At 41.9% G+C, this 25,362-nt stretch overlaps 1 protein-coding gene across 2 annotated transcripts in view; it reads left to right on the forward strand.

Annotated features, from left to right (window-relative positions):
* The window catches only part of LOC117422445 (signal-induced proliferation-associated 1-like protein 1), a 99,666-nt gene that overhangs the window by 69,473 nt on the left and 4,831 nt on the right, over positions 1–25,362 (forward strand). Inside the window, exons 9-20 of one of the 2 annotated variants that reach the window (XM_058987356.1) lie at positions 1,704–2,286; positions 2,941–3,215; positions 5,883–6,164; positions 6,722–6,856; positions 11,535–11,674; positions 14,474–14,619; positions 15,806–16,203; positions 17,821–18,033; positions 19,393–19,555; positions 21,452–21,665; positions 23,997–24,137; positions 24,591–24,705. In XM_058987356.1, coding sequence (XP_058843339.1) covers positions 1,704–2,286; positions 2,941–3,215; positions 5,883–6,164; positions 6,722–6,856; positions 11,535–11,674; positions 14,474–14,619; positions 15,806–16,203; positions 17,821–18,033; positions 19,393–19,555; positions 21,452–21,665; positions 23,997–24,137; positions 24,591–24,705 — 2,805 coding nt within the window. The remainder of the gene's footprint in view (positions 1–1,703; positions 2,287–2,940; positions 3,216–5,882; positions 6,165–6,721; positions 6,857–11,534; positions 11,675–14,473; positions 14,620–15,805; positions 16,204–17,820; positions 18,034–19,392; positions 19,556–21,451; positions 21,666–23,996; positions 24,138–24,590; positions 24,706–25,362) is intronic. The other variant, XM_058987357.1, reaches the window with a different exon arrangement.

Consider the following 25,362-nt stretch of genomic DNA (forward strand, 5'->3'; position numbering starts at 1 on the left):
ATGGTTTAATACCATGCGGTGCTTTTTAATATCCTGTGCTGCTTTCAGAGGGACGACATGCAACAGGTTGGTTAGTTCACCTTTCTGTAGCTCTGAATTTGTATAAGTTCTGGGGCTTTAGCACAAAGTGCCTGTCTGTCTTCCTTCTCTCCTGAAGCTAACAAGATTTCCGGCCATATTGGTGCACACTTAAGTGTGCAGAGATAATGGATTTTCTGCACTGAGAAACAACATTAAGTGGCTCTCCATTTGTTAAAGGGGTTATATAACCAAGGCTTTTAAATGTTCTTATATTCATGCATATTAATGCTATAAACACTTTCACATGAGTGTTTTATACAAGCATCTCCCCTAGAAAAAGTACTGCTGTGTGGAGTGCAGTGTGGATTGAGTCCCGATTTACGGCAATTGTTTTACTTTTTTGTTTTTCAAGAAACTTGAAGTTAGTGTGTGTGTGTGTGTTTTAATGAATTGCAGACCTCAAAGCTGTTCTATTGAGCAGTACTGTGTACGGTATAGAGAAATTGGCAGCTATTTCAGTTTTAGATTAAATAGTCATTGTTAGAGAACGATTAATTAATTAGTGATAGTCGTGGCATTATTTTTTAATAAACCATTTATCGATCAGTTAAACACCACCATGCCCATTTTAGAGCCTCATGTAAATATATTATTATTAGCACATGCATGTTTCCAGCTATATTTGAAGAGTCTGCACATTACATTTGTGGTTCTTGTTTTTAAATGACTGTTCTCAGTGCATCAATTATTGACGATTACTACCTATCCGGTATTCGATTAGGGAACTGCTTACTGATTGCACCTCAAAAAAAAGTTATTGAGAAGTGAGACTTTGTTTAGGTAAAATTACCAGCGCACATAAAATGTAAGTGTTCCAGCACAGGAGGGTGGGTGTTTTGATCTGGTTTGTCTGGGAGTGGACATGGCTTTCTGGATGACTTGGGCTGCTCAAGAGTTAAACCCCTTGTTCCAGTCGCTCTCCAACGCAAACGAGCCTCTGGCAGAGACAGTAATGTGCCCCAGAGCTGCTGTGGGAACCCTTTCAAAACAAACCGGGCGCATTCCTTCACACTGCAGCCACCGAGTTCCACAGATTCCAGACAATACAGGAAACTTTCCATGCTCATTCCAGCTGATTTAATGAAAGGAAAAGAAAAATTCAAACCAAGTATGTGTGTGTATTTTATTTTATTTTTATATATTCAGACACTTTAATGTAAATACAGTGTAATTTGAGTTTAGTTATATACAGTTCTTTGTGTTTATGAATTCAGTTGGCCACTTTCCAGTGCTGCTAGGAAAAGAAAAAAAAAAAAGGTTGTCGAGCTTTTTCAAGAGTGTGGGTACATTGGGACACGGGGCTGGTCTGAAGCAAGCAATAGGAAGGGGCTATGCGATGGGAATGTTGCCTGTAAATGTGCACACTAAAGTGCAAATTCACACAAAAAAAATAGGATATGCAGGTAAGGTACTGTAATATGATCTAACAGTTATTTGTATATTTAGTATTGTAAGCAAGTGGCTTAGTTTTTTATACAGGGTTCCCCAGTGACTACAGGGGTTCCAGAGTGTGGTTTGAATCCCACTCACACCAAGCTGATCTAGTAGTAACAAAAAAAAAAAAACACAAAGCAAGAACCTAAATTGCCTGTATTCCTAACCTGCGCCCCTGTGTGTTTCAGCGTCGCTGTAGCCCGTTCCAAAGATGTCCCCTCCTTCGGCCCGCCAATCCCCAAGGAGGTGACATTCCCCAAGTCCACGGTGTTCCGGGACTTCCTGCTGGCCAAGGTCATCAACGCGGAGAATGCGGCGCACAAGTCGGACAAGTTCCGCGCCATGGCCACGCGCACGAGACAGGAGTACCTGCGGGACCTGGCGGAGCGCCATGTCACCAGCACCCCCATCGACCCCTCAGGCAAGTTCCCCTTCATCTCCCTGGCGTCCAAGCGCAAGGAGAAGAGCCGGCCCTACAGCGGCGCGGAGCTGCGCAGCCTGGGTGGCATCACCTGGCACGTGCTGGCCGAGGACTACAGCAGCGGAGGGGCGGAGGTGGAGGGGCTGCTCGCCATCTCCAACGAGTTCCTGGTAATCATCGACCGCGAGGCCAAGAGCACCGTGTTCAACTGCTCGGTGCGCGACGTCATCGGCTGGACCCACAGTAGCCCCACCACACTCAAGGTGTTTTACGAACGCGGGGAGTGCCTGTCCTTTCACACCGTCGCAAACAACTACGAAGACTTCCGTGAGGTCGTCAAGCGCCTGGAAGTGAGTGGGACACGGGCTGGTGTGACGCACACACGGTAGAAAGGGGCTTTAACAGGGCCTAAAAGTGACAGCCAAACATGAAATATTTACTGTGGATGTAGATTATTTATTATTATTATTATTATTATTATTATTATTATTATTATTATCCTAAAAGTCCCACTTGTGCAGTAAATATTTAAGCAACATTTCTATTGCTGTCCTTTACGGAAACGAAAAAAAAATAGTATAATAGAACTATCAAGAAACTACTCCGAACCATTAACTGACAGCTGCTGTTTCTTATTAACATTGTACTTGTATCGTTTTAAATCATTCTGATGAGCCTTTGTCTTTGAGTTGTTTGCAGCAGAAACAAATCTGCAAAGTTTTGCTCCAACTGGTTCCTAAACTTGTTGTTTCATAGAAAGATTGCACAGTTTTAGCTACTTGTATTGACAGCAATGTATATATTGGTTCATTTTGCACTGCTGTTGTGGGGGATATATGAAAGGGATGTAGCTAAAGTAAATAGCTAAAGTATTTTGCGGCAGACATCACCAACCTACATATAATAGTGAAGTGATGGATATTTAGCAAGAACCCTTAGTCCTAGCAGCGCTTGTGGGCTGTATCTCCTGCCGAGTTCCTAATGCACCCACATTGTGGTTTCAGTTTCTGACGAAGGGCTGCAATACGAACGAGATGACGCTGCGGCGAAACGGCCTGGGCCAGCTGGGCTTCCACGTGAACTATGAGGGCATCGTGGCCGAGGTGGAGCCCTACGGGTACGCGTGGCAGGCGGGGCTGCGGCAGGGCAGCCGGCTGGTGGAGATATGCAAGGTGGCCGTGGCCACGCTGTCCCACGAGCAGATGATTGACCTGCTGAGGACCTCGGTGACCGTCAAGGTGGTCATCATCCCCCCGCACGAGGACTCAACGCCACGCAGGTAGCCAGCACAGCAGGGCATCACAGGGCTGGATATGCCTCCTCCAGAACTACAGTGTTCATGGGTTACTGTTTAAATGTTATCTAAGGCAATACATTGAACAGTTTGTTATAGATGCTGGACTTAGTGTTTATACAGCGGTAACTATAGTGTGTCAGGTTATTTATTCAATATTCAGTATTTATGAGGCTGTGTGGTCCCATGGTTAAAGAATAGGGCTCATAACCAGGCGGTCCCCGTTTCAAATCCCACCTCAGCCACTGACTCATTGTGTGGCCCTGAGCAAGTCACTTAACCTCCTTGTGCTCCGTCTTTCGGGTGAGACGTAATTGTAAGTGACTACAGCTGATGCATAGTTCACACACCCTAGTCTTTGTAAGTCACCTTGGATAAAGGCGTCTGCTAAATAAACAAATAGTAATAGTAGTAATAGTATTCATAGTCTGTTCCATATACTCAGTCTTACTCATTAATATTAGTCAATTGTTTTAAATTCTAATGGAGTGCTTGTTGTTATGGGTTATCTGAGTGGTTAACCAACATTCCAAGTATGTTGAAGTTTAAACATTTAGGAAATAGTAGCAGTAGTATTCCTATTTGGCTTCTCACAAGCAGGTTTCAAAGGGGGAGGACGCTTTTGTGCCTACGGCTAAAACCACCTTTGTAGAATCTATGTAGACTCACTGAACAATTCTGCTTTATGATAGTTTTTTTGGTGAATGTTTATTTCATGCTTCCTTGTAGCTTCAACTGCTGTTTTAATGACACAAATTTTACCTTAACTTTCTGTACTATTTCCACCTACAGTATAGTATAGAGAAAGTGGAGCTGGCATATTTAAAATGGAAATCAAAGACAGTTAGCATTCCACATCACTAGGGCTCTGTTAAACTCTTGGAAAAGTGTTGATTGTGAAACAAGTTCACTTTAGTTTTTTCTCCCATAACTTGAGTGAGACTGTGATTCTGTTTCATGATAATGTAAAAAAACTAACAAAAAAAAAACAGCTCATTATTTAATTCAAACCGACCGCAAACAGCGAGTGAAGTTAAATTGATTTAATTCAATCGTAATTTAAGAATAAGGTATTATTTGAAAAACAGTTTAACATTTTTGCAATGAGTCATTAAGATTTTTTAATCTGGGAAAAGCCATTTAACTGAACTCGCTACGGGAGAAATAACTAAAGTGATCTGGTTTCACAATCAACGCTTTTCCAAGTGTTTAATTAAGAAACTGAGTCAGCTCAATATAATTTTAAAGGGACATCACATGGCCAAAAGTAAAAACTGAAAATGAAGAGTCCTACACATCCCCATTGAATGAACTGAAAGCAGTTACTGATCGCGATTTTGGGAATAAAGCTCAGTGTTGGAGCAGCAAGCATGGAGAGGTGAAGAAACACAATTTATTTTTAGTTTATTTTTTTCTTTTAAATGTATTAATCGCCAATTAGTTTTTTGTTATTTTCACCCCAATTTAGTAGTGTCCAAATATTTTGTTTAGCTCAGCTCACCGCCACAACTCCTGCGCTGACTCGGGAGGGGCAAAGATGAACACACGCTGTCCTCCGAAGCGTGTGCCATTAGCTGCCCGCTTTTTTACACATTGCAGACTCACCATACAGCCACCCAGACCTACAGCGTCGGAGGACAACGCAGCCCTGGGCAGCTTACAGGCAAGCCCGCAGGCGCCCGGCCAGACCACAAGGGTCGCTGGTGTGTGGTGAGCCGAGGACACCCTGGCCGATCTAACCCTCCCTCCCCTGCTCAGCCAATTGTGCACCCCCCCCCCCTGGGAGCTCCCGTCCACGGTCAGCAAAGGAATAGCCTGGACTCGAACCGGTGACGTCCAGACTATAGGGCCCATCCTGCACTCTACGCGAGTGCTTTTACTGAATGCGCCACTCGGGAGCCAGAAACACAAATTTAAATGACATTTAAAGCTATGTTCTCTTTTGAAATACTGATAGACTCAAAGATTTCTAAAGGCACATTCCTAAAATACAGCTCTCTGTGAATAAAGTAGTGTACTGTGACGTCATGGCTTTTTAGCTGCATTGCAGAATTCTACCCAAGAATAGCATCTATCAGAGGATAATAAAGGGATTGTTACTTTCTTTCTTCAGCAATTCTCAATAATTGGTCAGCACTATCTAATAATTGATAATTTGCACTGTAAGACAGCTGCTTCCCACAACAGTTGTCTTTTACTTTCTCATTTACCTCTCTGTGTCTATTTAAATTGAACTCTCCTTTCCATTTTCTAATTACGTGCACAAGCTGCTGCACAGTGTACATACTGTTTTCATGTTTGTTTGGATGTTTCTGTGAAAGCTTGTGACCCTTAACTTTCGATTTTTATAAAAAAAAAAAAAAACAGGGTTCCTAAAAAACCATCCACTGACCTATTATTAATTTGCGAGTGCACATTTTTGTGATTTTTGCTTTTCTAGTTATAATATGAAGTTTTGCTTTCTAGACTAAAACAGCTGGAAGGCAACATTTACAACTTCTAGAGTAGTGGAGACTGTTTTTTCTCATATTTTTCACATTAATCATGTTAATGGATTTGAAAACGTATTACTGTTTTATTAGATTAGCGGGTATGTATCAGTATAATTTAAAAAATGTCTCTTCCCGCTCTCCCTGCCTCCTCTCTGTCTAGGGGCTGCTCGGAGATGTATCGGATGCCCGTGGTGGAGTACAAGACCAACAATGAGGGGGCTCCTTACGAGTACAAGCTCCCCTTCCGCAACCACAGCAAGTGGCAGCGCACAGCCTCCAGCCCCCAGCAGTCTCCCCCGCAGGGCCACGCCGGCAGCACCCCTAGCAGGGCTGTGTCTGTGGGGGGTAGCATGGGGAAGGCACAGGGCCAAGAGAGGGGGGAGCGGTGCGCCATCATCCCCCGCAGTGTGTCCAGCGACGGCCGCCCGCTGGACCCCAAGAGGTACGCCCCATTCCCAGTTGCTGTCGGTAGCTCATCCCTCACACTCTAAGTCAATATGTGGTGTGTAGGGTCATGTTGTATACCTCATATAGTGATTTATTTATTTTATTTTTTTATTTATTTATTTTTTTCAGAAAGGAAAAATACACACAATGAAGTTTTTAAACTAGAAATAAAAAAAAAACCTAGACATTTCACTTTGGGGGTTGTAGGACAAGATGTACTGGAATTCTGACAAATCTTTTAATGGTAAATTTCTAATACGAGATTTCTATTACACAATAGGACTAAGAGCTCTAACCCACAGTGTTGAGTGCAGTACAGCACTTTCTCACACTGAGATTTGGCTGCTTCTTGTTAAGCACAGAGCTGGTCATTACCACTTCTTCAATGCTCCCTCTTTGCTACTATGCTTGCATGCTTTGACCGCTTTGACTCCTAGCTGTTGCTTTGTGATAGCCTGAAAAGGTCTTTGCTATCCATTAAAAATAACCCCTGCTGTGAAATGCCTTGGATCCCATGCCCTGTTCCTCATCTCTCATCCCCTCTCCCCTCAGGTTCTCCCCTGGCTCTAACAGTAACTACGCCCTGGTGTCCCAGCATGGCAGGAACTCTCCCAGCAGCCACTCCTACTCCAGCGATACCGGCTCAGGGGGTGGCTCCCACTGGAGACAGAAATCCGTACCTGAGGGGTGAGCTCCACGAAAGGTTAAATATACTTGAAGTGGTGTGGGTCAGAAAGAGACAGGGAGAGCGCAGAAAACAGGTAGAGATGCCACATGATGATTTTCCACTCTGAGCCATGGGGAGGGGTGATGTTTCCCATCATTCAGAGGTTTCAATCCATACGGTAATCAATGGGATTTGCTTTAACTACAGCTTCTATTCTTGGCAGGATGTTGCGGATGGCTAATGAGAGCATCATTGCTGCAATAGTTTGATTACCAGCGATAAGCTCTTAAAACTGCAGCAGCATTACTCTTGTTGGGATAATAAAGGCGTTCAAAGCTTATTTTATTTCTTAGCAGACGCCCTTATCCAGGGCGACTTACAATTGTTACAAGATATCACATTATTTTTTACATACAATTACCCATTTATACAGTTGGGTTTTTACTGGAGCAATCTAGGTAAAGTACCTTGCTCAAGGGTACAGCAGCCGTGTCATCCTCCTGGGATTGAACCCACAACCCTCTGGTCGAGAGTCGAAAGCCCTAACCACTACTCCACACTGCTGCCCTGCATGCTGTCAGCATGCTGTCTGTGCAAGACGGACCTATAAATAATGACATAGCTTATTGCAGTTCAAGTAGTTATGTTTTGTAATTGGTATGAATACATGCACTTTCTGACTTAACTCACTAACCTGCATGTTTTTTATTATACTTATTTTTAGTTTTTTATCCAGAACAAGTTTGAATGAACAGTAATTCTGTCTAATCGGGCATCTAATACTGTACCTAATGAATCACAAACTATTTGAACACTGTAAAAAATCTCTATTACAGTACCTACAATGCAGTAGAAGCACTGTCCAGATATACCCTGTAATTCAAGGATTGCATAATTTACATTTTACTTTCTCCATAATGTTAATAAGGATTTTACTGTAGAGAGACCATACCTGCAGGTTGTATTTCTGCAACGTGCTTGATTATAAACTAAGAAAAGAAAGATCACATGTCTTGGTGCCAGACCGCAGAGTCAGATCTCCATTGATTTTAGGCAGATAAGACTTACAGTTCATGCTGGATTCCAGAATAGACAGGTCCCGGATTGTGGATGGGTTGGATTAGGGATTTGGTGAGGAACCAAAAATTATACTGAAAGCTGGTTTGTAGATAGGCTGGATTAGACAGATTTTACTTTATTTCTGCAATCCCCATTGAAAAGGGGGGTGGGGGGGGGGGAGGAGGCAATAACCGCCATGAAGGTACTTTGTAGCCCACTGAGTCTTGGATGCTTAACATAATTACTGATTTCACCGAGTTAGGCTCACTGTACTGTATTGTTTTCAATCCCAACTGATACAGCTGTTTTCAATTTCCCTAACCATCTGATCGGGTGTATGGTTGGCAAAAACAGTCTCTGGATATGTTTATGAATTGGTCAAAGCACGGCGACAGTGTTGTGTAACCACGGTGATCTTTGTGTAACCACAGTAATTTCTGTTCAACCACCGTTACCACCTCTTTGTGTGTTTATTTAAACTCCACAGTAGTTTGCTTGCAACTTGGGCTGAAAATACCACACACTGAAGGCTTGCAGTACAATTGCCTCACTGTTTCTCAGCAAATATGTCAGCAGCATACCAGCAAGGCCTCCACCATGCTGTACAAACTTAGATACTTCAGGATCATGGGAAATAGATCTCTGTGTCACCCAGGTTCTGTAGATGTAACATACTCACAGATGAAGGTACAGATGCCTTCACACATCCCTAGTTTCTGATTCAGTAAGTTGGACTAAAGGATCTCCTTACCAACTTTTATCTCGGCTGGATAAACAGATGTGCAATATTGGGATTTTTTTTTAATTGCTTTAGATTATGGTTCCACATATTTATGGTTTAAACACCAAAATGCAATTTGTAGATTTTTTAAATTTCGTTTAAGAACAAAACCACTTTAAATAAAATGTTGTTGTTGTTGTTGTTGTTGTTGTTGTTAAGCACTAGTAATAATCTGAAGCAGAGATATTTCAAGAAGCCCATTTTTACTTTTAGTTAAGTAGGGTAGAATGTTGTTTTCTTCATTAAAAATGTGTTCTTTATTGAAATACATTTTCAGCTTTCATATTGAAGCTTGTTGTGTACTACTCATTCAATCAAATCAAGTAGGAATTAGCTTGCATTACTTTATTTCAAGTCAAGTAAGCTTATTTGTGTATAAAAAAAAAATGACAATAGTCGCAGTCCTTCCTTTGCAGCTAGTGTCATCTTACTTTAAAGGCACATACCTGAAATCGTAAGGTAATTAAAATATTTTTGCTTATACTCTCCCCATCGTTCTGTGCACTGTCAGCGCTTGTTAGATATAAAATAATGTACCTGATCAGAAGCAAGTTCAAAATGTGCCCCAATATTTAAAATAAAACACATATGAATGAGCAAATGAATTCCAAACCTAGCAGGAAATGACTTGGATGCAGTAGCAGCAGTTACACTATTGTTTTAAGTTATTTTATTATGAGCAAACTTTGCCCTCTAACTCAATGGACCATATTTAGAAGCAAGCACAATGGCAAAGACACTTTTGAGGAATAAGACCATTTGAATGGTTTAAAACAAGAAACAACTCTTGACTGGTCCTGCCTGTTAAATATATACTGTTAAAATTGTTTTATTCAGCAAAAAAAAAGTCTTTGCATTTGCTTCATAATTAAGTCGTTTTTTTTTTTTTAATATGTATAGTAAACCAGTGCCTCTGACATGACTCAGTGTTACTGAATAAGAAAGTTTACTTGTCTAGAGCTTGTCTATACTCAAAGTGAGTATAATTTAGGTTTTTGTTACAGTTAAATAAACTGTTAATGCAAAAGCTTTTTTTACAGTTGGTTATTAGTTATCAACATTGAGAATTGTCAAACTCCTGAAATAGGTCTGAAAATTGTCAAAACGGTCCTTAAAGTCCTTGATATTTGTATCAGAAAAACTGTATGAACCCTGTATTTACCACTTCTGACTGAGTTAAGCAGAGATTGTATGTTTTTGCAGGTTTTATAAAATTAATATGTGAATTGGGCATACATGTTAAAGGTTTGAGTAGCATTTTAAAAACTGTGTTCAACTAGCCTCATGTGTAAACACCTTGATAAATCTGTCCCGTGGTGTATTCTGCTTGAACATATTTTAAAGAGCTAAAATGAAATGTAGTCTAGAAATGATTAATAATATTCAGGCTTTACAGGGACGACACCTTCAGAGAGTCTTACTAAATGTGACGTTGCTCGGTCTTCTGCACAAATGGGAAGTAGCTCGCCCAGGCAGTGTTGATTTAGCCTTTAACAGACTATCACTCGGTCCTTCCTGCTGAATTAGAGTGCAGGGACACAAATGGATAGCAGGTATTCATTTACCCAAGTCATAGGAGCCAGGAATAGATGAGATTTGGGGAGCCCAGAGTCCCAGCTCATGAGTGTAGTGATTCAGAAACAGCAACTTCAGCGTTGCCTGTAGTCTCATGTTGGTCTTTCTGGGAAAGTTCTAGATTGGTTGGTTTGTTTGTTTGTTTTCTATCTTTCTCATAGTCGCCAATTTATCTCACTGGGCAACTGTACCGCTGAACTAGGTACTGTATATTTTGGCGTTCCTCAGGGCTCTGTTTTGGGCCCTTTGTTGTTCAGTATATGCATGTTCAGTATATGCATGTTAGGAGGCTGTGTGGTCCAGTGGTTAAAGAAAAAGGCTTGTAACCAGGAGGTCCCCAATTCAAATTCCGCCTCAACCACTGACTCATTGTGTGACCCTGAGCAAGTCACTTAACCTCCGTGTGCTCCGTCTTTCGGGTGAGACGTAGTTGTAAGTGACTCTGCAGCTGATGCATAGTTCACACACCCTAGTCTCTGTAAGTCGCCTTGGATAAAGGCGTCTGCTAAATAAACAAATAATAATAATAATAATGTTCCCTCTTGGAGACATTATTAGAAAATACATTCCTTGGTTTTCATTTTTATGCTGATACACAAATCTATAGTTTCCTCCGCAGGCAGACATGGCATTAAATACACTTACAAAGTGTTTAACTGAGATTCAGTCATGGATGGCTACCAACTGGTTGAAAATAAACCCAGATTAAACTGAGTATTTTCCGGTTTTGGAACTCTATTCTGATTACCATTAGGCAGGTTGAAACAGTGGATTCTTTTAAATCTAAATTTAAATGGAAAACATACTTTTTTTAATGTGCTTTTAAATTATTGGTTGTAACTGGAATGTATTGTACACATGAGCTATTTTGTTTTGTTTTTAACTTTGTACACCTCTATGGGATGCCATGGCATGAAGGGTGCTATGTAAAAATACGTTTGTATTGTATTGACTCGAACATTCGATTTTGAACTATAGATGATTCTATATAGAAAATAACAGTGTGATTCTCGTTCAAAATCAAATATGCCAAAATAAGCACATTTCGATGTGGTATTTCTTACTGATGTACCTCTTCCATCCACTCTGTGCAGAGTGTTACAAGGGGGTGAAGGTTAATCTGTATCGTGCACCCTGTCTCTCTTATGGTAGAAGAGTGTCTTCTCGTGAGGATTGTCTGTACCGGTTGCTACTCTGTAAAGAAGACTGATTGTGAACAAGAAACAAGACCATGTGGTTTTGGATGGCAGTGATGGAGCTCTGTCCCTTTGCTTCTCCGGCAGGTTCGAAGTGAGGCATTCCCCTCTGTCTGTGGACCGGCAGAGCATCGGGGAGACGGGCAGCAGCGGCAAGTCCACGCCCAGCTGGCAGCACAACCAGGAGGCGGACATGGGCAGCGCAGGCTCCGAGAGGCCAGCACATGGTAAGAGCGAGGCGTCGGGCACAGTGACTCCCAAGTATTCAAATCTAAAATCTAAAAGTCCTCTGTTCATTTTTGCTTTCAGTTCAAGTTACATGGCCATTTATATTCTGCCACTCTCCCACTGCTTTTTGATTTTCTTAATTTGTATCCATTATGGGCAACATGGCTGCAGAAAAAAGTATTCAACCACTTGAAATGTTAGCTTTTAATTATGCTGTTATTCATTTATACAGTTAGTATTTAGTATAAATTCCTTCGATTCAGGAATTTATATTAGGGAGTGCTGGTTGAATACTTTTTTGAGTCACTGAACATAATGGATTCCCTTTGTGTGTGTCTGTGTCTGTGCTTGTGTGTCAGTTTAACAGTTAACAGGATAAAAGGAAGGCTCTTCCAAGCTTGTGTTTTGTTGTTTGTATAATACCAGAGTGAAGCTAGTTATCAAAGCCATCTGCTGCAAGCTGGAAACCTGCTATTATCCTGTTCAGAAGGGGCAGGAGGGGGTCTCTTACATAAGGAAGTGTCTCAGACCCACGCTGCCTCTATTGTTGAGGCTTTGGCCCCCGCTGGGCTTTCACTTGCAGTGTCAGTGTCGTGTGCCACGCCTACATTCCAGCCCCACCCCCAATGTATTCAAGGGGGCTTCCCATCTCGCAACTTCCTTAGCAACCCATCGTCGCCCACTAGAGATGACCCCCCAATAGCACCTGTTGGAGGAGTGGTGACAGTGGCCCCCTCATGTGGTCACTAGTTTCCAATGCTTCTCTGTAGTTGCTGAAATCATTTTCACTGATGTTAATGCTGATGCTCTAGGGTGCAGTTCACAGACAAATCTTTCTTTCTTTCTTTCTTTCTTTCTTTCTTTGTGTGTTATGAAACACTCTGTCTCCGTCCCTCCAGTATTTCAGTTTCAACGGCTTTCTAACTTTTGGAATGTATTGTTGTGTGTATTAAATTTCTCCACCTTTTGTCTTGGCTTTCAATAGCTAAGTGATCTGTTTTTATGAAGTTGTTTAGTTTGTCTCCCCTGTCTATTTTTTATAAAGCAAGTACACCTCCGAGTTACTAACCCCACACTTACAAACCGACCAGTTGAACACAACACTTGAAACCGGATACAAGGCTCCTGGCTGCTGTAGAAGATCTGTGCATTTTAACTTAAACACAGCTCTCCTGGCTTATCTGCTTTCTCATTATTGTTCCTCATGGAAAGGTGTAGACATTTTATGAATAAAGTGCACATGCAAGTTTCAGTTACAGACCTTTCAGTTACAGTTAGTTACCTTGCAGAACTTCCTCAATTCCCTATGCGTAACTTTGGAGTTGTACTGTAACTTCATAGACAGATCAGCCAAGGTTACATGTGTCTGTGGCTGGCAAATAGAACTGAGGAGCAGCTTTGAGTCCAAAGCATCTTGTTTGAAAAATTCAAATAAAAAATAAGTCATTGAATATTTCAGTAATACTCAGAATGATTGCAAGCATCATAACAAAACTATAAACATGTGTACATTGAAGTGACTTACTCTTAAAAGGTGTAGCATGCCATACATTTGAATGGGAATGGCTATTCTTTAATAAGCGCTTTACTGTAGCTATGGCAGAGCTAATAAGCCGCAACTAGTATTTTGGTTCCCAAGCAGGTTTCAATGTTAGGGTGGTTTTGTGGCATGGAGTTGTCATTACAGCTAAAACCACCAAGAGAATGTAAACAAACTGGAATGTCAACAACAGGTATGCACCGAAAATGTAGTAATGATCTTTTGGTGTAAACTTTTACCATGATTGAGCGAGACTGTAACTAGCCCTGCCCAGACACTGCCAGAGATAGGGGTCCAGCCTCCCTGAGACACACAAACCCACAGTATGTGGGCCGCTGCAGACACATCTGTTTGGAGAGTCAGCCTGGAGTGTTGTCAGCAGCAGCACAGAAGAGCCTCTTGAATTATGGGCCGGCTTGCAGCCAGCAGACCTGAGCATTTCCATCTCCCCTCTAAATCATGACTCCCTGTCCTGCGCTTGGCAGTAAAACTAGGAAATACTCCAAGCTATGAGGCTTGGCGCACTAAAGAGAAGGAGGCAGAGGAATAGGCGGGGAGGAGAACCAGAGCATGCACAGAATCCTCAATCCAGCCTTAGCCTCCTAGCACAAGGGGAACTGGGGTGTTCTTGAGCAAGGGCAGGATTCTTGCACTGCCTACACTATTTTCCTTTGCAGGGCCTTGGTTTTGTTAACCCATTTGCTTTCATTATTGAAGCGTCTCTCTGTGTCTATGTGAGCTTGTTTTTATACTGCCTGCACGGTCAAAAAAATCCCCACAAGGTAGGAAAACCTGACAAAATATACCTTATGAGGCCAATTCCCTGTAATGTTTAAATATATATATATATATATATATATATATATATAATATATAATTGAACATAAAAGAAAAACGTTCAGTGCAGGAGTATTTACTTTGGGTCCATCAGTATTGTGTTGATCCCCATGCTCATCTGGAGTTTCGAATAGTAACTCTACACCAGTGCTGGCCAAAGTTGGCCCTTCCATTCCTAGTCTTTGTTCCAACCTTGTTCTAAATGGTATAATTCAACCAATTAAACCTCCGTCTAGATCCTGAAGGAGTTTATTATCTCAATGTACCTGTTAAACCTGGAGTGGAATGGCCCTCCAGGACCATGATTGGACATCCCTGCTCTATACTATAGGAGTCTATGCTTAGTCCTCATGAACACTATAAACATATCTGCATTGTCTGTGTCTGTCCTGTGTGTGTGAAAATGCTTCTGTCCTCCTAGCGGGAGATCCTGTTTGTGTTTCAGATCCCACCAGTCACCCCCCACCCTCCTCCAAGGTGCCGCCCCCCTACAGAGAGAGCACGAGTGGACCGCGCATCCAGAGACAGGAGCAGGTCATCCACCTCTCTCCCAACAAGCACGGACAGGTGAGCCAGCCAGTCAGCCTGATGCAGACACTGCAGCACGAAGCTCCGTTCTTTCACCTGCTTACTCGTCGTGTGTATATTTCCTGAATGTTCTGACTATTCATAGGCACAGACCACAGAGAGTACAAGGATGACCATGGGTAACTGTGAATAACCCTGCTTGACCATAGAGTTGATAATATCAGTGTTACAGATCTTTCCTGTGAAATGTTTCCACTATAACATAAACACCCTTTGTGAGTTGGAGGGGGTCCCTGATTTATTCTCTCTCGTAGTTGTGGGACACTGCAGACTTATTTCATAATTCATTAACACAAACTTTAACTGATTTAAAAAATACACTATCCAGACCTGAGCTTACTTATTGTCCAGTGTGCTGGACACCATGGATCGCAGGCCAATCTAAATACAGTTCAAAACCCAGAAGAACGGTGTATTAGTTAGACCTCCTGTCCTGTTCATTTCAATCCCAGGTGGAGCTCACCGGGTGTCCTAACTAATGCATCTTCGAGTTCAAGGGCTTTTATAAAAAATACGGCCCAAAGGAGGATTTTCTACTCCTTTCTAATGTGTTTTCTTTTTTAGCAATTACTGAGAACAAGATATTAATGTTAAAGAAAGTGGTCACCTGAATTTCACTTGATACAATGTCCCAGGTTCCCTTTATATAATGAGTGTATTGCCCATTATAAATCAACAAATCACCCTTAAATTGATTGAAGTTAATAAAATAATTCCACAGCTTCTACAGGTCTCAAATGTCTAGTTTTGAAAGAAACACATTATAGTAAACGTAAAATGATATAGTGTTTGTATTTAAAAATATGATGCATGGTACTACACTTGGTTGGGGGTCTTTCCTGTCATTAACCAACCAGAAGAAATTGCTAATGTGAAATGACCCAGGAAGTCTAAGTGAAAACAGATACCCTGAGAATAAGGAATAGAATCAGAGAGCTTCCTTTGACCTAAAGGAATGTTTTAAAAAGGAATTGTATGTCTGCTATAGTGTTGTTTTTTAAAACTGCACATTTGAGGCCTATTTAGCTAGTAAGTTAATGCATCATGTTTTGGGTGTCTTATTATAACAGAAATCATTTTGCACAGTTTGAGCAGAGACTTTCACCCAAGCTGCATGACATCTACACACAAAGTATTATCGTGTCTTATTCTAATTTCCATGCAGACAGAGGCTCCCTACTCCAGCCACTCCAGCAGCAACACCCTGTCCAGCAACGCCTCGAGCGCGCACAGCGATGACAAGTGGTACGAGATCGGGGGTGGGGTCGGGGAACGGCCAGACTCGGAGCTCAATGGCTTTGGGGGCTTCTTGCAGGGGGCATCAGCGGACAGCGGCATCGACACCACCTCGTACAGCGCCACCTCCCTCCCAGGGGGCAAAGACAAGGCCCCCTCGCCCTGGCAGAGCTGCGCAGAGGGGGGCAGGGATCGCCACCCCCCTGCCGCAGAGTCCCCTGGCCCTCCTGGCCCTTCTGAGAGCCACACCAAGAGCCCCAGCACCTACCCCCACCTGGCACGGGACAGCAGCACCCACAGCCTGAGCGACACAGCCTCCCACTCCAGGTATAGGAAATGGATTGGCTTTAAAACAGCCAAGAGCGTTGTCTGATTTAGGCACTTGCTGTACCTGCCTCTCAAGTCTTTCACCTCCAGATATTCAGGTCAGGATTGAAGAAGCTCTCGTGGCCAGATAGCAATGTGCCCAACTGTAACCAGCACCCCTCCCCTTTTCATGAACAAGAGTAGAAATACAGATATGTACTATAAATTACTTGTATTTCGTGATGAACATATGATTGGTTTCCTTGCTGGGTCCCGGCAAGCAAGGTGCGGTGCAGGGTGGCTCACAGAGAGCTCATGGAAACCTTTACTTTTCTTTGCAATCAAGTTCTATTCCACAAGTTCTTGGAAATGCTGGCAGATACAAGAGTTGTTAACTGTTGGCAGGTGTCCTAAAATAAAACTCCATCTTTAGCCGTATTGAAAATTGAGCTCTCTATACTTTTTGTGTGTGTGTGTGTGTGTGTGCAACTTGCTGTATGTTTTGAGAATGGACAGTATTTTCAAACCATAAATATGTTCGTTGCTACTGGTGTTTTTTTTTGTTTTTTTAAAAATTCCAAAGATAAAATAATGCCCGTTATCCAAGGACGAAGCTGCATTGTTATATACCTCATTTTCAGCAGTGGATGCTTTTTCACTGTTGTTTTCACAGCAGAGTCGCAATAAGTCAGTGACTTATATATATATTCTGAAATGTAAATTCCATTTTTTGTTTGGCAAGTTATATAACTGACCCAAATCCCTTTTTGAGTTTATTATTTTCTCTGTGTTCTCTGATTCCTCTACTCCCCCACATTTTTTTTTCTTTTTCTCCCAGCAGGGAAGTATAATACAGGAAACGTAGTAGGACCAAGCTAAAAGAACACTGAAGATCACTGCCTCTAAAAGAAATGCAATAGTCGGATTCTAGATCACAATGCTGCCAGATTTGCTGTTTATTTAATTTTTTTTTATTTAAAAAAATGTGATGCCTTTCTAAGGCTGTTCTGTTACAAGAGCCTATTTTATCACCACAGTTCATTGTTGAGAAGGCACTGGAGAAACTCAGATTCCCACTTCAAGCAGACCCTCCTGCAGGAACGTCCTGCACCCCCCCCCCCCCCCCCCCCCCCGTAACTTGCTAGGTAGATTTCCAGAGGGTGGTTGAGAGTGGGCTACATTAATGCAGATCCATCATTATGAAACTGCAAGTGAGTCACCGCTCTGAATTCATGGTGTATCCGATCTGAATGCTAATGTGCTGCATGTCAGACTGCAGAATGGGCCATCCGCATTCAACCTCGGAGACAGATTCACTTTTTAACATACCTTCCACCTGGTCGTCTTTTTAAGGTCAACTGCTGATAAATGAGAAAGCAACAAACATTTCATTTTAACTGATTGTAACCTGTTACCATCACACTACTAGAGCCACTTTTGTTTTCTACCTCCCCCTAAATTTGTGAAACATGGTTAAATGAGTGTGATCAGAGATCTGTATCTCCATGTCGGTCTGCATGTATAATTATACCATGTTACGTTTCCTGTCTGCTATACTTCATAATGCATGTTTTTTTTGTTTTTTTTTTAAATCATGGTGTAATTGCCCCTCTCGCTTCTCTATCTCGGCACCCTCAGCTCCCGGCACTCAGGCAGCCCTGTGGTGTTTGGCTCCAGCCGGGGCTCTCCGCGGGAGGACTCTCACTCAGCGACCTCCCCTTCCTCCCAGACCTCCCTCTCCCCCGGCCCCAAGACCTTCTACCCACGTCAGGGGGCCACCAGCAAGTACCTGATCGGCTGGAGGAAGCCCGGGGGCACCATCAACTCTGTGGAGTTCGGGGACACCAGAAAGTAAGAGCGCATGCAGCACAGGGGGGTTAAGGCAAACAGCACAGGTGGTCAGAGCGAGTAAGAAAGCCTTTTAATTTGGTAGTTAAATGTGCCACATGATATGCGCCACATACTTCCACTGGAATGGCACTGTATTACGTCATTGTAAATGGTGTAAACCCTGCACGTGACCACATGCTTGATAGGACACTTTTTAGACTGGTCTCAGTATTTGCTGAGGATAGTTGCACTTGCATATTTATATAATGTACTGTATATCGAGAGAACAGCTTTTCCAGTTGTGATGGAACTTTCTTTAGCACAAGGTATTGCGTTTATCACAGTCTGGGTTTATATGGTCGCATCTGTCTGTCAATCCTACACTTACACATGTGCACAGGGTGGATGTAGGCCATGCTGATATACTTTTTCATGTTACTGATAGCGCTTATTTTGTGTTACAGCCAGGGATGAATGTCACTGACATAATTATTACCTTTTGGCATTAGATGTAGAAACTTGAGAGGCACAGTAACATATAGGCCTATACAGTGATTTAACTTAGACCTCCATCATTCTGCAATGTACCGTATTGCATTTTGATACAATCCTTTCCTCCAAATCCTTGTGCTTTTTGGAACCAATACTAGTCCATCAGCAACCCCTAGTGGACTGCAGCTGCGTGTGCATTCTAGTTCCAAAGCAGAAACAGTGCATTGCTAGATATTGGACTGTTTACTGGAATCTGTTAGTAGAAAGAGGTGTTAGTGTCTGCAATCAAGAACAGATTCTATACAAGTGAACACCCAGCACCTTCATTAGTTCTATCAACACCTCAGACCTGTATACAGGTCTATGGATGATCACTCCTACTGAAAACTGCAGAACTCTGTTCTAGTATAGAGAAGATGACTCAACTCTTAACAGCATAAGAGTAAACTAATTTTGTGTATATAATGTATGTGCCTTTTTCAGTTGAATTATATTTGATTACTACAGTTTAAACTATCGTACACATTTTTAATCAGACTTCATTTAGTACTTATAGTCATAATATTTTACACTTTTTTTTATAACTTTCATGGATTTCTCATCCGTATTTAGTTACAGTGGTTCACAATGCACCAAGATATGTTTTGAAAAGCAAAAAAATAAAAATGAATGCAAGATCCTCATAAAACAGGACATTTTCGGTCATACGTTTAGTAAAATACTGTGCCATTTTATGATTTTTATTTTCGTTCACGGTTTCAATTTTTACAGCCTTGGTTAATAATTCCACTGTCGGTTTCTGTTTGAGTGACTGTCGGCGCATGCGTGTGTGTGTTGTACGGAAGTGCAGTGTTTAACTGCCCCCTTACCTCCCTCTTTGCCCTGCAGGCGTCACCAGAGCGATGGTCCAGAGGCAAGTCAGGCTCAGCTCCGCCCCTCCATTCGAGACCTGCGCTCTCCCCAGCGCCTCTGCAAATCCACTGTAGAGGAAGACCTGAAGAAACTCATCAACCTCGACAGCCCTCCACCCAGTCTAAAGGACCAGCACAAGGTGGGACTCGGCTACCTTCACTACCTGCTTTCATTAGCATGCCATCATATTATTATTATTATTTATTATTATTATTTATTTCTTAGCAGACGCCCTTATCCAGGGCGACTTACAATTGTTACAAGATATCACATTATTTTTACATACAATTACCCATTTATACAGTTGGGTTTTTACTGGAGCAATCTAGGTAAAGTACCTTGCTCAAGGGTACAACAGCAGTGTCCCCGACCGGGGATTGAACCCACGACCCTCCGGTCAAGAGTCCAGAGCCCTAACCACTACTCCATAACGATAAATCATCTCCTGATCACTTGTTTTATCACCAAACTCCTCAATAATGCGATCCAAGTCATTATTTTATTACTATAACATCTTAAAAAAGCTCTGCAAATGTCTGTGATATTCTTTGAGCGCTGGATGCGGAAGCAGCTATCTTGTTTGTTTATGTCCGTGTTATCTATGTGATGCCGGGGCTATCCCCCCCTTTTTTTTCCCCCCTGGCTTCTCTCCCTTTCTGGTCCAATGTCGGACCCTGTCCGACATCATCAAAAAGACGCAAAAAACAGGTCTGTAGTCGTTTTTTCTCCGGAAAAAGCCGAGAAAACCATTCAATGGCAGAGTGAGACCGATAGGAGCCGAGAGAAGCCGAAACATTTTTTTTAAAAAAAGGGGCGTATCTCATGAATAGTGATAGACCTGACACCACATAGATAACACGGACATACACAAACAAGATAGCTGCTTCCGCATCCAGCGTTCAGAGAATATCACAGACATTTGCAGAGCTTTTTGAGATGTGATAGTAATAAAATAACGACTTGGATCGCATTATTGAGCAGTTTGGTGATAAAATGAGCGATCAAGAGATGATTTATCGGTATGTACTATTACGAGTTATTTGAAAAATATAGCGAACGAGGGGTGGGGCGGTGCTGGAGATGCAGTACTGAGTGTCCTGTTGATATGCAGTGCCTTTTAAACCTGTTTTACTGTGAAAAAAAATACTTAAACAGTACGTCTAAAATAAATTGCATGTGTGAAAATAAATTGGACCTGACGCGCCTGACACGCGCTGAATAAATGGACCGCAAAGGGTTAAGGCATTTTAGATCTGCAGCAATATACTCTTGTGTGTTTTTGGGGCTTGAACACAGTACATTTACTGACAGTTAACAAGAGCCTATTAGGTGGGAGTTGGGAGATCAGGAGAGTACTGTACCAGCGAATCAGGAGTGTGTGTTGGTTGCTTTGGGGCGGGACAAGAAGAGGAGGGAGAACGGTATTTGTGTGATGCAGTTGTTTTTCTTAACGAAAAATATTACCTCTCTGAATATCGGTTTGATTTCTGTTAAACTAAAATATATCCTACTCGGTTATTTTTTTTCTCACTGTAATGTACCTGCTTGTTTGTAATTTATCTGTAAGAGAAACCAAAACTAAATCTTCTCAGATAGCAAGCACATTTTTTTTAATACAATTGTACAGGACTGAGTGTACCATAAAATAAAATGTGCTTACTAAGGTGTGTCTGTGGTGTGTGTACATTAGTGTGTATTACATAGTGGATTGAGGCTCTAGTCCCTTTGGGGGCATCACATGTAGATAGCCAGAGTTGCACGTTTCTTTCTTTTATTTTTTGAACAGGGGTAGAAATAAAATACATTGACGTTTCTTTATTGAGAGCAACGTTTATTTGAGGGCGGTGTCTATTAAAAAGCTGATATCTGAGTGAGGCGTTAATTCGAAGTAATATGGTACTTGTTTTGAAGTGCACAGCTCTGTTAATGAAAATGCTGAAATTAAAAAAGGCAAATTTGCATTTTGTGCTTGTTTTACTTTAAACAAAAATCTCTCCTTCCCCCCCTTCTCTTTGTCTCCTTTCCCCTCCTGCAGCCCTCTTTCCCCAGCTCTGCTCCCTGCCGGCGCTCGCTCCACAGGACTCTGTCTGATGAGAGTATCTACAGCGGACAGAGGGAGCCCACCTTCTCCTCCCTCCTGGACCAGGCCCTGCCCAACGAGGTCCTATTCAGCAGCACGCGTCCTCTTGCCCCCAGCACGCTGCCCTTCCGCCGGCCCACCTACGTCCTGGGGGTTAAGAGCCTGCGCGGTAAGGGGGCGGCCTGCAGGGATAGCTTCAGCCTGGGCCAGTCCCATTCCAGTATGCTCTAGGGCAGGGGTGGCCAAAGTCAGCCTTTCCACTTCTGGTCTTTGTTCCAACCCTGCTCTAAATTGTTTAATTAAACCAATTAAACCTCCATCCAGACCCTGAAGTAATTCATCATATCATTTTACTTGTTAAACCTGGGGTGGAATGGCCTTCCACGACCGTGATTGGACACCCCTGCGCTGGGGATTTTCAAATTATCACCATAATCAGGATTATCTTAAATCAGATTTTCCTCCTAGTTCTCTCTTTTTTTCTGTCTGTTCTTCACTTGTTGGCTTTTTAAAGTAAAGCCACACCACCATTATTGTTCCTGCTCTGAAAAAACTCATTCTTGATTTATCAGCTGAAAGTGATCTGAAATCATGTTTTAACTCCCATTAATTTCTCCATCTCCCACAAATTGGTGTTCTTTTTCCTCTGTCTGATTTTCTCTAATATAAAATAAAGCCATACCACAAAAGAAGAATTCTGAGTTGCAACCAGGTTTTATCCAATAGCACCAAGTTACCCCAACTTAACACCCATGCTGTAGTTTTTATACATTAGTTATGTATTGTAGTTCAGCTCTGTAAAAACAGTTTCCTCTCTAGCAGTTGCCTTCCTTCTGCATTAAGAAGTGTCACTACCCAGCTTAAGAGTAGACTATTTACTCACGCACACCTGAAACGCCTCTTCTAAATAGCTTCACAGCTTCTTCAATTGACACCAATTAGTTTAATTAACGCAGTGTGTCGTTTAACACACTGTTTTATTTGGCAGGTGTCTTGATTATTTCCTGCATTCTTCAGTTTGTAGACGCTTTCAGTAGCCTGAGGCTTTTATACTTTATGCAGCTGTTCCAATGATGTCATTTTTATTTGACAAAAAAAGAAAGAAAAAAAAATCTAGCCTCCCTAACTCTTTGAACGGAATATTAACCCTTTGCGGTCCATTTTCGGACCTGGTCCGACATTGCAATTATTCCTATCCGGTCCATTGTCGGACCCTGTCCGACATCATCAAAAACTGCAAAAAACGGGTTTCTAGTCGTTTTTTTCTCCGGAAAAAGCCGAGAAAACCATTCAATGGCCGAATGGGAGCGACAGGAGCAGAGACAAGCCGATTAAAAAAATAAATAAATAAATAAATAAATAAATAAATAAATAAATAGGCGTATCTCATGAATAGTCATACCTGCCCCTGGCATTACATAGGGGCGGTCATAAGGAAACAAGCTGTCTGTTACTGAATCAGTGCACAGAGACTATCACAGACATTTGCAGAGCTTTTTTGAGATGTTATAGTAATAAAATAATGACTTGGATCGCATTATTGAGGAGTTTGGTGATAAAACGAGTGATCAGGAGATGATTGATCGGTATGTACAACTATTATTATTCTTATTTATTTCTTAGCATATGTGAAAGCGATAGCGAACGAAAGGGTGGGGCGGGGCTGGAGATGCCTAGTGAGTGCTTTGTTGATATGCAGGGCCTTTTAAACCCGCTTGACTGTGGAAAAAAAATACTTTTAAACAGCGCGTCTAAAATTAACTGCGCGTGTGAAAATAAATTGGACCTGACGCGCACTTAATAAATGGACTGCAAAGGGTTAAAAGAACAAAGAGCTCTATATTGTGTGTACATATTTTCCCATTTTGTTGTCCTGGGGTATCTAGAGGACTCTGCCTGTCCTTGGAGGTTATAGTTTTGCATGTGGTTGATTTTACTCTACTCGTCTCAATACCAGTGACTAATTCTGTATTTGCAGCTGTGGGTTTCATGTGAATGGAGAACCATTTAATAAAGTAGCAGGGAACAAGTCATAACACCTATCTACAGCTATTGTTTGCTGCTAGTTTTATAGTATTGAGTATACTGATAAATGACACTTTTTTGTGCTTTTTTTAAAAACATTTTTATAATATATTGTCAGCTGTTTGGGCCTGTGTTGTAGAGCAGCAGTTTTGTGATCAAGATGTACAGCTCTTTGAGGTGTCGACACAAAAAAGCACATTTGTGTTTGAACTACATCATATTATAAAACTTAGTGACACTTCCCTTTCTAGGCACTTTTTGTAGTTGCAAATATAAAGTTAGACTCCTCAACAGGATTCATTGAAATATTATTGCCCATTTAAAATAAATCCCCTTAATGCACACTACATTATAAAAAAGTAAAAAGAAATCTATGGAAAGCCCAACTCTGCCCTGTAGTGGTGCTTGTATTGTGGAGCAGCCTATCCCATGTTCTGCATGGCGTCTGTTTGATTTTGTGCTTGCTCACCCCTAGGGGATCTGTCTGCCTCGGACACCTCTCTGTCGGAGCTCCACCGGGCCCAGCAGGACCCCGGGCTCATGCCTCTGCCCAACACAGGCATGGACTCCGGTCTGGACTGGTCACACCTGGTGGACGCTGCCAAAGCTTTCGAGGGTGAGTCCCACAGCACTCCACAGAGGAGACTACACTTTTATTAAACATGCATGCAAACATTTTGTACTAGAAGTTGTTTAATTGATTGTACACTCCCCCCCTCACACTGTTGGGTATATATTTAAAAATGTTAAAGGTTGGTTTAAATGAAAAAACTGCTTTTTTAAACTGAAGTAATACACTGTATAGTGGTTTAAAATAAAATTAAAAAAGATTTGGTATGAAAATGTGCTGTAATTATGAAAGTAATGGTTTGTCTGTTATGTGTCAATGAATAGTAGCTAACCAGAAGGGCCCGACCTGTTCAAACCAGGCCATATCTCGCAGTACTGCCTTACATTTCACTTTCACCTCAAAGTAAAGCACCTGTTATACCTCTGTTTTGCTCGTGTGCTCTTTCCCTGAGCTCTTTCCCTGTATTAATGGGCCCCTCTCCCCTGCTTTCTCTCCCAGACCAGAGAGCCTCTATATTGAGAGGTAATGAAGTGAACCCAGGTCATGAGAGTGCTGCTACCAGCCCCCAGCAGCCAGAGCGCCAGCCCTCCCCGCAGTTCAGACTCGGCTCCAGGTACAGCACTGCCTCATTGCCTCGGCAATAGTCTGTTACCACAGGCTCCTTATTACTGTTGCTTCTTACTGTGGACTTTTCTTACTCCCACATTTGTTGTTGTTGTATTCATTTGTCATCTGCAGAATCATGTTCCTATATCACTTGATGTTTTTTTTATTTTCTAGTGAGATTCTAGAGTTCACAAATATTATTTTATTGACATGTTGTTATTACTGTTTCCATCTGCCTGTACAGCTATGGCCAAAGGTTTTGCATCACCCTATAGAATTAACACATTTTGCTTGATAAAGTCAGTGAAACCTGCTAAATAATGTCTCATATTGAATTACATTCCGGTTTGCAGTTTTCCATACACTTAACGAAAAACAGCAATTGAAAAGTGTGACATTTTTTAAATCTATCATGAAGTACTGTTCTACTATTATGGCTTCTGGTAGACTTTTGCAATATCATTCTGTAGTTTGATTACATTCTTTAACACAACGTCTCAAAGGTGTGTGACTCTAGGTCATGAAATCTGCCTACAAGAGCAGTGCCTTTTGAGAGCGTCTCATCGGCAGGCCATTGCTACAATGCTGTTTGTCCCCCAGTGGTTTCTTACACGTGTATTGTTCTCACTGCATCGCCTAGTTAGACAGGCGTCTACATTACAGC

This window comes from Acipenser ruthenus, chromosome 15, assembly GCF_902713425.1.
Source record: "Acipenser ruthenus chromosome 15, fAciRut3.2 maternal haplotype, whole genome shotgun sequence".
Lineage (NCBI taxonomy): Eukaryota > Metazoa > Chordata > Actinopteri > Acipenseriformes > Acipenseridae > Acipenser > Acipenser ruthenus.